This window comes from Myotis davidii, unplaced genomic scaffold, assembly GCF_000327345.1.
Source record: "Myotis davidii unplaced genomic scaffold, ASM32734v1 scaffold72, whole genome shotgun sequence".
Taxonomy (NCBI): Eukaryota; Metazoa; Chordata; class Mammalia; order Chiroptera; family Vespertilionidae; genus Myotis; species Myotis davidii.
In genome coordinates, this window is record NW_006284618.1 from 6,247,067 (window position 1) to 6,258,554 (window position 11,488).

General features: G+C 48.7%; 1 protein-coding gene across 1 annotated transcript in view; it reads right to left on the reverse strand.

Annotated features, from left to right (window-relative positions):
* Positions 1-1,419: 1,419 nt before the first annotated feature.
* Positions 1,420-11,488, reverse strand: part of FAM175B (family with sequence similarity 175 member B) — a 19,927-nt gene continuing 9,858 nt past the window's right edge. Inside the window, exons 4-9 of the mRNA XM_006754941.2 lie at positions 10,746-10,812; positions 7,617-7,807; positions 6,454-6,573; positions 5,906-5,990; positions 4,135-4,249; positions 1,420-3,489 (exon numbers count right to left, since the gene is read on the reverse strand). Coding sequence (XP_006755004.1) covers positions 3,023-3,489; positions 4,135-4,249; positions 5,906-5,990; positions 6,454-6,573; positions 7,617-7,807; positions 10,746-10,812 — 1,045 coding nt within the window. The 3' untranslated portion in view covers positions 1,420-3,022. The remainder of the gene's footprint in view (positions 3,490-4,134; positions 4,250-5,905; positions 5,991-6,453; positions 6,574-7,616; positions 7,808-10,745; positions 10,813-11,488) is intronic.

Below are 11,488 nucleotides of genomic sequence, written 5' to 3' on the forward strand. Positions count from 1 at the left end.
AGCTTCTGCAGGTAGAAACGTGGTGTTCAATGATGAGAGAGAATCATGGATCGGCTGCCTCCTGCACGCCCCACCCTGGGGATCGAGCCCACAACCCAAGCATGTGCCCTTGACCAAATCAAACCCGGGATCCTGCAGTCCGCAGGCCAACAGTCTAAGCAGCTGGGGAAGTTTCTTGTTCTTATAAACAAACTTCTTCACACTTCTGTGCTGATAAAGTGACACCTCTGCCACGACCCTCAGTGTGCCCACACAAACACACAAACTTACATGCAGGTGAAACACACTGACCTAGAACCTAATCCTTTATTACATGTCTTATTACCTAATGCTCATGGAATTGAATATATTCTGCTATTTTGCCAAGCACTAAAATGATGAATTACCTAAAAAGTAAGGAATGCCACAATATTTCTCACTCCTTTCGATCATTTCAGAGATGACATGGTCTAAAAATAGTCTAAAACATTTGAAAGCATTCATGATGCCATTCAAAGATTTAAGTGAATAAGTGATTCATGCACATGATGTCGTTTTCTTCAAAAACAATATGTAAATTCAAATCGCGAACCCAAGAGAAACATCTGGGAGCTGGCTTCAAAGCTGGGGTGGAACTGTGAAGTCCACAATACCTGCTACCCTCGCTGTGGACGGTTTGTAGTAGCTGTGAATCTAAAATCCACAGGCTGGATGTTACAGAGGCCGAGCAGGCAGAAATGTGGTGTTCAACCAACACAGAATTACTCTGTGGGATTTTAAAATGTACAGCCTCAGGGTCTGAGTGTTTGGGGGTGAGATTTCGTTTTGTTTTGATCCTTCCCTGAAAAAGCCACTTCCAACCCGAGTACGCCCCTCCAGGCTCCGAGGCCAAGGGCCCCAGCGCTCTCTCCTCCGGTGCTGGAGACGGAGCGCAGCGTCTGACCAGGCTCCATCCACAGCCTAGGGCCCTGCTGACAGCGCTGCCACCGTGGACTTAGGAGCCCTCACCCCCGGGACCGGCTCCCAGAGGGCCCGTCCACACAGGCAGCAGATGCCCATCCCAAGGCGACCGGGACTCCGGAGGCTCCCGCGGACAGCGCCACGTCTGCCGCCTCTCCATCGTCAGGCGGGCCAGGCCGTCTCCTCAGTGCTCACCTGGAAGGTGCCTTTGGGAACTTCCCCAGATTCCACTTTATTCTCCATGGGCGCCCAGTGTTCCTGCTACTTGATACTCAACACATTCTCCTCGAAATCAACAGAAATACTGAAGTAGGTTGTGTTCTTGGATTTCCCTGAAACCAGTCTCACACACACAAAAAAACAACCCATGTGGAGACGAGCTTTCCTGCCCTTTAAAAACTGTATTGTCTCCTAAGAGCTGCCAGAATGGGTAAACTGAGGCAAGACCGTGTGGGTGCGAGCCAGACGTTAAGACAGTGGTGCCAGGATTAAATGAGCTTTTATTGTCACATTTAACTGCTGGTCAGTGTACACCGTAGCTCTCAGTATGGCATAAAATAAAATGTATTTCTGAAGGTCAAACATGAACAGAGAGATGGCAATGGCACTTACAGAATTAACTTAGGTTCACCTGGGGCTGGGCCACGGTGGGGAGCTGATAAACCGAGCACGCCTGCGAGGTTCCCATCACACGGGAGGTTTGAGGCCAGCGCTTGGAGGGCAGGACCAGGCCCACAAAGCGGACATGAGCAGAGGGCGGCTCCGCGGCTCCCAGTCCGCACTGTCTCACTGGGCACTGGGGCCGGAGCCGGAGCCTGGGAGTCAGCTCCCTCCAGACAATGGAACTACTTTCCAACGCAGGGACGTTAAGCCTCGGGACACGACGCCCTCCTTCCTCCTCCAGGCTTTAGTCCAAAGCAAAGGCAGTTACATTCGGAAGCAGCAACGCCGCGGCTGACCTCCTCACGGACGGCGGGTCTGGTCACTCCCAGGCCAGGAGCCTGACAGGCTCAGGATGTCTTCCGTGGTTTCACACGTTCTGGGCCAAACTAGGAAACAAGCAGTAATTAAATAAAACACAGGAGCATCCTGACAGGAAGTCCAGCAGTCACAATTATCCTCCAAATGGCAGCTTAAAAAAAAGGTATGGTTATTCAGACTTAAAATAAATCTTTATTCACCACGATTCTCAAACAGCTTATTAAACGTCTTCCCTCCACAAATAAAGCTGACACTGAGATTTGTCAGGCGGGCTAGAGGAGGCATGGCCGTCTGTGCGACGGCTGACCCCGCGTCCGGATCCTGTCCATCACAAAGCTCAGCTCGGGGACGGCGCTCCCTTCTGTGGCCACTGCTCGTGTCCTTCATCTAAGACTCCAGAACAGAGACTATAACGGTGGCCAGTGCCACACAGCAGTGACTGTCATTCCACCAAAGAAAATAGGAGTTTCTTTTGTGACATACTTGTTTGGATGGTTACTTACTGGTAATTAGTACTTCTACGTGTTTTTAAAGGCAACCATTTTAAGTGACCATACGTACCGGGCTAGTGGAAAACAGTTAAACTAAGCCCTCTCTCTGACCTTACAGTCATGCAGACAAGAGAAGGTACACCCGGCCTGTTCCAATCGGGCTTCTGGGAATTATCACAATTTCTCTTCTGGCAAAGCTGAACTTGGCTCATCACAGAAAGAAGCTTCTATCAAGGCTGCCGCTAACTCATTTCCCTCTGAAAAGTGAACTTCAAGGCATGATAGTGCAAGAGGTAAGTTTTGATTTACAGAACATTTATAGACTAATTGTGCTTAGTCTCTGATTTCCAATTTATTTTAAAGAACAGAAACTGTTGACAAGTTTCTCTGCCTGAATTAACCAGTATATCCATGAATCGCACCAGAAGTAGGGCAACTTGATTATCTTAATGATTCTGTCATGACACCTGCCCCCCGCACCCGGGTGAGGCCCTGCCAGTTCTGTGCCCAGGATTCTCTCGGGAGCCCAGTTCTCCCACCCGGTTAGTCCTCACAAAACTCTCTCCATCGTGATTAAGAAAGCAGTGCTGATTGGCGCTCCTCCTGGGGAGTTAAATCTGGGAGGTCTGAGCGTTCCTGGAGCCCCCGTCGGGGTGTGTCGTGGGCCGGGAATCCCTTGCGTGTGAGAATTCGCTGCTGGAGGGCTCTGTCGGGTCAATCAGGTTTTCATAATCACTGTCGTCCGACCCCTCCGCGCTGTCCCCCGTGGCTCTCTGGGAAGGCAGGCCCACTCCACCTCCGGGGTACTTCAGTCCAGCACTGTTGGGGGCAAAGCTGGAGGAACCCACAGCTTGAGGTCGAGGCATAAAGACACTTGTTTCCGCGCGAGAATGGCTCAAAGTACTTTCTTGATTGTTTGGGTGAAAATCGGAATAAGGGGGTGGGGGGTCAGAGGCCTCGGCATCTGCCAGTGTACTTCCGCCGTCAGCTGCGAACCCGGGGTACGGCGTCCGAGGGCTGGGCGCCGGCTCCAGGCTCTCGGGCGGCCCCTGTCTGCTGCCCACCGCCTGCTGCAGCCCTGCGGGAAGAGAAGACATGGTCACCGTCTGTACCTCCCCAGCCTCACATCCCCGTGCATGACACGGTCAACCTGCAAGTTCTGGAAACAGCAACAAAGCAGGAAGCTGGTGACCACTGTTAGTTGCTTTATGTTTGAATTGTGCTTTAGAACTTACGTCTTTCTACACGTGAATTCATTGAAACTTCAAAGACAGCTCACTGAGGTGCCGTCGTCATTAATATTATTGTTCCCATGACCTAGGCCCGTGGTCGGCAAACTGCGGCTCGTAAGCCACATACGGCTCTTGGGCCCCTTGAGTGTGGCTCTTCCACAAAATACCACGTGCAGGCGCACACGTACAGTGTGACTGAAACTTCGTGGCCCATGCGCAGACGTCGGTATTTTGTGGAAGAGGCACACTCAAGGGGCCAAAGAGCCGTATGTGGCTCGCGAGCCGCAGTTTGCCGACCACTAAGTCCTAGGCAGAGCACACTGAGTTCAACAGCACATCCCTTCTGAAAAAGCTCAAAGGACAGTGGACTCCACTCCCCTCAGCCTACCTCAGGGCTTAGAGTAGAAGGACTTACGTAATTTTTTGTACATCTGATGTTTAAAACCAGACACTTCCTTGATACCAATTAGTAAAATTAATAGGAAACTCACTTCTTTCTTGTTCCTTTTCGTTTTTCCTCTGAGTGATTTGTCTTCTTAATTTATTCACTTCGGCCTCACAAGATTCAACTACTCGCTCACTCTTCTCTACATCTGCACACACTGCCTGAGGGGAACGGCAACAGAACAGTTAGCGTGAACCTGGCCAACACAGCAGTCATTCCAGGCTGAGGGAGCCGGCGTTGTCCCCATAGTCCGGGGGGCCAGTACTTATTCACCGATTTGCTTTCTTAATTTTGTTGAGATGATTATGCTATTTAGCTTATAAATTCTTGAAAAATAAGAGTAAGCTGGGAAAGATCTATGTTTTCTCTGGATTATTCATTTCTATTGAACTGAAAAGAGAATTTTTGATACCAGTCTAGCATACAAAGGATGAACAAAAGACAGGAATGAGATGCTTTCAATTTTTATTTATAATCAATAATCACAAATCAGACCACATAAAAAAGATTCATTTAATAGAAACTATTCATAATTAGGGAGAGCTGAAAAAGGAAACAGGTTTCAGTTAAGACTTAATAAAAGATAACATTTGAGGTCCATCTGTGTAATTAAACATTCACACCGGAGCATGATGGGATGCTGGTGTGTTCAGAGAGGCCTTCTACAGCCGGCAATGAGATGTGTGCTAGCCACTCTGAAGTCCCTTGACAGAGCTGAGAGTCTGAAAACAGCCTGGCCCAGCTGGTATGGCTCAGTGGTTGAGCATCGACCTATGAACCAGGAGGTCATGGTTTGATTGCTGGTCAGGGCACATGCCTGGGAGGTAGAGGCAGCTGATCAATGATTCTCTCTCATCACTGATGTTTCTACTTCTCTCCATCTCCTTTCCTCTCTAAAATCAATAAAAACGTATTTTAAAAACAAATAAATAAAAACAGCCTGTTCATGAATTCAGGACAAAAAACTGGTTTTCACTGCACGTTCTCTCCACCACAGAAACACTAGGAGCGCGGGACAGTAGGCCGGTGGCCAGAGCCTGGCTGAGGCTCCCTGATGCTAGTGCCTGGCCCTAACTGGGACACCAACACTGGACGCCTTGGACACCTTCCTGTTTTGGGCCAGGCCGGCCTCGGCTGCTTCCTCTCTCTCTGGGGCTGCCTTCACTCTCCCTCCGTCCTGGGCCTTCTTCCCCAGAGTGAGGCGAGGTGTCTCCAGCTCCACCTCCTTCCTCCATGTCCTCAAAGCGCTTTTGTTCTAGAGTTTTAGGGAAAGTTACTCCTAAGAACGCGTCGGAGGAGATGGAAAGAACATGGGAAAGGGCTGTTGGCACCAGGCTCAGTAGCTGGCTGGTAGGAGCTGTTTCCGTAAGTGTTGGTTGCATGAATACTAGGAATGAACAGGCTCCACGGGATCCTCCCACTCGATGGAGGCGCTGGGGCCAAGGGTGTGGATGAGAGGGGAGGGGGCAGGGCTGTTCCGAGTTTGGTGCGGCCTCTACGCAGCGTCCAGCTGATGAGACAGCTGTGCTCTCAGCAAGCCTGCCTTACGCTCGGACACGCCTCCCTAGGAGACGCGCTGTTACAGGTGGGTCACAGTTCGGAACGCAGCAGCGTGCCGCCGTGCCCAGAGCCCCTGCAGGCCACGCGGAGGTGGCCTCCCAGCTGGCATGGCAGCCTCTCTCCTCTGATGCTACTGCAGGAAATGCACACTGACTTGTGGACCACGACTCACTTCTCCGGCGGAAGATTAAAAGTTAAAGTAAAATTAAGAGCATTCGGGCAAGACAAGTAAGACTAAAACGAGAAGTAACGGTTACCTGCACCTTCTCCTGCAGCGCGTTGTAGACCTGATAGATGGCCCTGATGTCCTTCATGACTCCGTCCTTGTCAAAGAAGTCAGTGCTAGAGGACAGGCAGGAAAGATGTCACGGAAAGGACAGCCGCCATGAACCTGAAAGCACTCTCCTGCCCTTCTACCTTCATCTGGTCTTAAACGTGAGCTCCCAGGTGACAGTGTCTCAGCCACAGTGTCACACTACTAGGCTTCCAGAAGAGAAATAAAAAGGAACCCACGTGACTAAGACCATTTAAAAAATAATATGACCACAGCTTAGGATCTCAGAAATACACATACTCTAGCCACACTTTTATATCAATTACAGAAACAACTGTGGCAACTGATTTAAAAAAAAAGTAGTGGTAAAAGTGAACTATCTTTTCAGTAAGAATAAAATTTTGATATATAGGGTGACGGTCTACGGAATTGCATGACTGCATTTCACTTTCAACCTGACTTCACATTTCCCCGCAAACCTTTACATCTTCACAAAAGAAAGGAAGCCCGTTCACTGGACCGGGCCCTCACCCGTGCTCTTTGATGACTTTGGCGTAACTCTGAGACGTGTTTGGCACTGAAGACACTTTATACTCTTGCTGGCTGGTGTTGCCCAAGTTGGGAATAGCAAGGGAGATCCTTTGATTGTACCTGAGGGAAGATTCAAGAGCGAGCATGTTCAAGGCCCTGTTCGGGCTGAAGAACGGGCCATGGCAACAGGAATCGGAGCCGCACACTGGGGACTCCCAGGCCTCACCAGCACCGGCTTCCACGACAACCTGAGATGCACGGATTAGGAATGGGTCCTTCCCTTAAAGTGGAAACGGCTGCAAAGTCCTTGAGGGCAGAGGTCACGTCTTAGGTATCTGCATCCCACAGTGACGGACAGGCCCAGAAACACTGCGGAGGAATCGCTGCACCTTCAATGGCCCCCTCACCACGACGCCTCTCCCCGACACTGATTCAGTGTATTCCACCGCAGTGAGTGCAGAGAAGCCCTTCTGCGCTCACAGCAGACCCATGGCCACGGGGCCATCTTTTTTTTTTTTTTTTTTTTAAGACGTTCACAATGCAAAACCCTCATTAGCCAGTAGGTGGATCAATTTTACAATTCTGTCTGAAATCTATGCTTTACCATTAAAATCAGACTTCCAGCCGAAACCGGTTTGGCTCAGTGGATAGAGCGTCGGTCTGCGGACTGAAAGGTCCCGGGTTCGATTCAGGTCAAGGGCATGTACCTGGGTTGCGGGCACATCCCCAGTGGGAGATGTGCAGGAGGCAGCTGATCGATGTTTCTCTCTCATCGATGTTTCTAACTCTCTATCTCTCTCCCTTCCTCTCTGTGAAAAATCAATAAAATATATTTAAAAAAAAAAATCAGACTTCCAGAGCAAAAAAAGCTATATTTCTACATAATGGATTATGGGGAAGCAAATGATGATTTCCAGTGGTTTATTCCTATAAGCACTTATGCATAATTAATACATCTTGCTAATGCTTTTTGATTCAAAAACAATTTTAATTTATATAACTGACAGAAAAATACCCTCTCTAACTACAAAGAAAACTCACTAGAAGAGAATTATAAAAGCCTTTCTTTATAGATACTGTAAAATGCACATTTCAAAGTCACAGATCTCCATGGCCTGTGCCGACATCTGTCCTGGTGACGTGAGGTGGGGATGCGGCCTTACCTGCGGTTCGGTCTGAAGAGGACGTACTCCAGAGCGTGCGTGGAACTGTTGGCCGTGGAGATGAAGCTGAAGAGGAGGAAGACGAGGTCGGGCACCCCGAGGATGCGGGTGAGCTGCTTGTGGAGGACCTGCTCCCTGTACGACATCTGCTGCTGCGTGTTCCGCCGGAATCTGTACCAGCCGATCACTTTCTGCAGGAGAAACAGAAGGAAAGGGTGGAAAGCTGCATGAAATCTTACACATTTAGGTCTGAAGGTATCCACACAGACACCTGCACACAGATGTTCAAAGCAGCTCGACGTGCAATCGCTCAAAGCTGAACGACCCACTGCCCATCAGCAGGTGAGCGAGCGGTGGGGCAGCCACACACCGGACACCTGCTCAGCAACAAGCCGCCGCCTGCGCAGACAACACCGACACGTTCCCCAGGAGTCCCGCTGATGCAAGCAGCCAGACCACAGTGATGATGACAGTGAAAGCTGATGCTACTGGACTCCAGTCCTGTAAAACCCCAGAACATGACAACTAATCTCTAGCGACATGGAGCAGCCCCAGCAGCTCAGGGGCTGCCTAGGGAGGGGAAGACGGGATTGGAAAAGGGCCCGGGAGGTCTGGAGGGACAGACGTGGTTTCATAGGTGTACACACAGATCAAGACCTACCACAGTGTAGTCCATACGTGTGTGCAGTTGATGGTACGCAATTATACCTCAGTGCAATGCCTTTGACAGTTTAGCTTTGTCAGCTCTATCGGCTGCCTAAGGGAAGTAAACTGGCATGTTCTGCGGAAGAATAGTTCTCCCAATGCGCGAGGCAGGACATCCGGCAGACAGGTGACCTACCGGGCCCTGGGAGCCGTTCCAATGCTCCGGGCCCACCCAAACCTGCAGTCAGAACCTCACAGGCCAGTTCCTGAGTTTCTCCTTGTGCTACTCAAGTGTGAAAATCTCTGCTGTCGAGACAATTTAACTCTTCATTAGAAAAATACTCTGCATGTAGCTTCTTTCTTTGAATAAACTGGGTGAAATCCTGTTTAAAACTGTCATATTAAAGTAACAGTAAATCTCGCCGAAACCGGTTTGGCTCAGTGGATAGAGCGTCAGCCTGCGGACTGAAAGGTCCCAGGTTCGATTCCGGTCAAGGGCATGTACCTTGGTTGCGGGCACATCCCCCATGGGAGATGTGCAGGAGGCAGCTGGTCGATGTTTCTCTCTCATCAATGTTTCTAACTCTCTCTCTCTCTCCCTTCCTCTCTGTAAAAAATCAATAAAATATATTTAAAAAAATAAAAAAAAATAAAGTAACAGTAAATCTCGATTTGGTTTTGGTGCTTTCACAGAAGGAAGCGAACCAAGCTTCGCTGAGCCCCTGTGCCAGGCCCTAGCTAACGATGTTACAGATGTTTTAATGAATGATCACAGCCACCCTGGGAGGCGAGTAATGCTGTCTCCACTGAGCTCAGACCACGGCAAGGAGCTCCTGGGAACAGCACCGGCCCTCAGTGGTACGACTGTGCACAAAGCATGGCTTCAGATTATACTAAAGCAATGAATTCTGACATTCTTTAAATAAAAACCCAAACATTTCTGAAGCATAAATCTCATAGAGATGTTTTGTCCAAAGTCACAGAGCTAATGAGTAAAGGCCAAGATCTGCACAACATTAACTTGAAAATCCCCATCAGTCACACAATGGTGATCATAAAAAAATGAAAGCAGCTTTCCTTTAAAAAAAAATAAGTGCTGCCCTAGCCGGCTTGGCTCAGTGGATAGAGCGTCAGCCTGCGGACCGATGGGTCCCAGGTTCGATTCCGGCCAGGGGCATATGCCTGGGTTGCGGGCTCAATCCCCAGTAGGGGGTGTGTGGGAGGCAGCCGATCGGTGATTCTCTTATCATTGATGTTTCTATCTCTCTCTCCTTCTCCCTTCCTCTCTGAAATCAATAAAGAAATATATTTTTAAAAAAAAAGTGGCTAAGAAAAACTATCAACCGGCCAGAGCCCTAAGGAGGAATCAGACCGCAACCTTTTGGTGCAGGGACAACGTTCCAACTAACCGAACCCCACCTTGGCCAGGGCTGGGTCACATTGTTTCAATTTGCATTTCCTGATAGAGGTTAAACACCTTTTCATTTCTTTCTTGGCCATTTGTGGATTTCTTTTTTCTTTTGTGAATTTCCTCTTAATAATCTTTACTCATTTCTTTCACTTTAAATTTGTCATCTGTTAAAAAAAACAAAAACCTTCCTGGAGCTTTTAATACGGAGTGACCTCTAGAAAGCTGTGCTCCAGTAAGAATTTCACGGGACAAATCTTAGGTGTCGACAGGATAAAGACTCATGATCTGCACTATGAAAACCGACGGGACGAGGAGGGAAGGCGTGGCTGAGAGGAAGCCGGACTGGGAATGCGTGCTCTTGGGCAAGTCACTGGGAAGGGAGAGCGGCCCAGGAGGCCCGGGGCGGTCTGACGCCCTCTCCCAGGTGGGCGGCCGACACAGCACCTGCTGAGCCGGTCATCACTCCCAGAGCACCATCCTTTCCTCTGACCTGTCCCGCCCCCCACAGAGGCCCTGAGACCGACTCCTGACGCTCTCTGCAGACACCGAGGGAGCCGGTCCCACGGGAGGGCTCACCCACAGGCAACCCTCCCGAGGCCTTACTGCAACAGGTTTCTAAGCAACGGCAGTCTGCTTCCTGTTTAACACACTGAAAGCTTCTATTGGTACTTTTTCCCGAGCGAGGGTGAAATCTATGTTTCTGGAATTTACATACCAAGGCAAAAATCATAAAACTAATGCATGTGTATTAAATATTTACAATCTTTTTTTTAATCACAAAGTAGACAAATTCACTTCGACTCAACTATTATTAATTTTTGGATTATAGTTCATTTCTTCTTCTTCTGACTTTTACATAAAAGAGTCATACTATAAACACCTAAACGTTTTTCTAGTGATATATTGTAAACATTGTCTCACATCTGTAATTTACCTGTAAAATTTACTCAAGGTAACAGAACTCATCTATACTGACAGCAATGCATTGCTCATTTACATTCCTTTCTGTTTTAAGCGCAGGTGATGAGATAAGGAGTGATTTCCAAATCGGAATGGAAACGAATGTAGCCTACCTTTCTCCGGTCTTTAAGGATCCTGTCCAAACTCTCTTCGTTAACTTTGCTTGCATAGTCATAAAAACTGTTTTTTTCAAAAGAGAAAACAATATTGTATTAAAATCACATGGTATTGTGACATGGATATGCTTAGCTACATGCGTCTGTGGATCATCGAGCCCAATTCTATGCTGGTTATAGAGACAGAATTGCCGTTACTGGGTATAGAAAGAGAAATCAATCTAAATGTTTTCCGGACAGGAGGTACCTCTGGCATCACAGAATACTCAAGACACTGTCACACCCAAAGGGCATCACTTCCCCCGTGGGAGGTGTGACAGCAACTAAGTATAAACACGTGGGCTGCGACAGCTTTTCCCTGTTTCTACGAGTCACTTACTTACGAAAACAAAAGAATGCAGAAGGTCTTTTCTGAGAAAGGAGGAGGGAAGTGAGCACTTGCTGAATGCCTCACCAGAAACCCCACCGCAGGCTTCCTCCTGTTATTTTATTCCATTCTTGCCTCCACGATGGGAGGTGTTAGTTTAGCCCAACAAGTCAACAAGCTTGACTCCCATTCTTGTGGCTACAGATACCGAAGACAAGTGGCTTGCCCCACATCCCGGCGCTAGGAGTGGAAGAGCTGGGATTTGAAGGCAGGTCTGGCTAGCTTCACACTGAATGTACCCACCCCTAAAGCAGACCCATCTGCCCAGGGCCCTGTGCTGAGCAGCCACGCACCATGATTTGTGGCTTTCCTA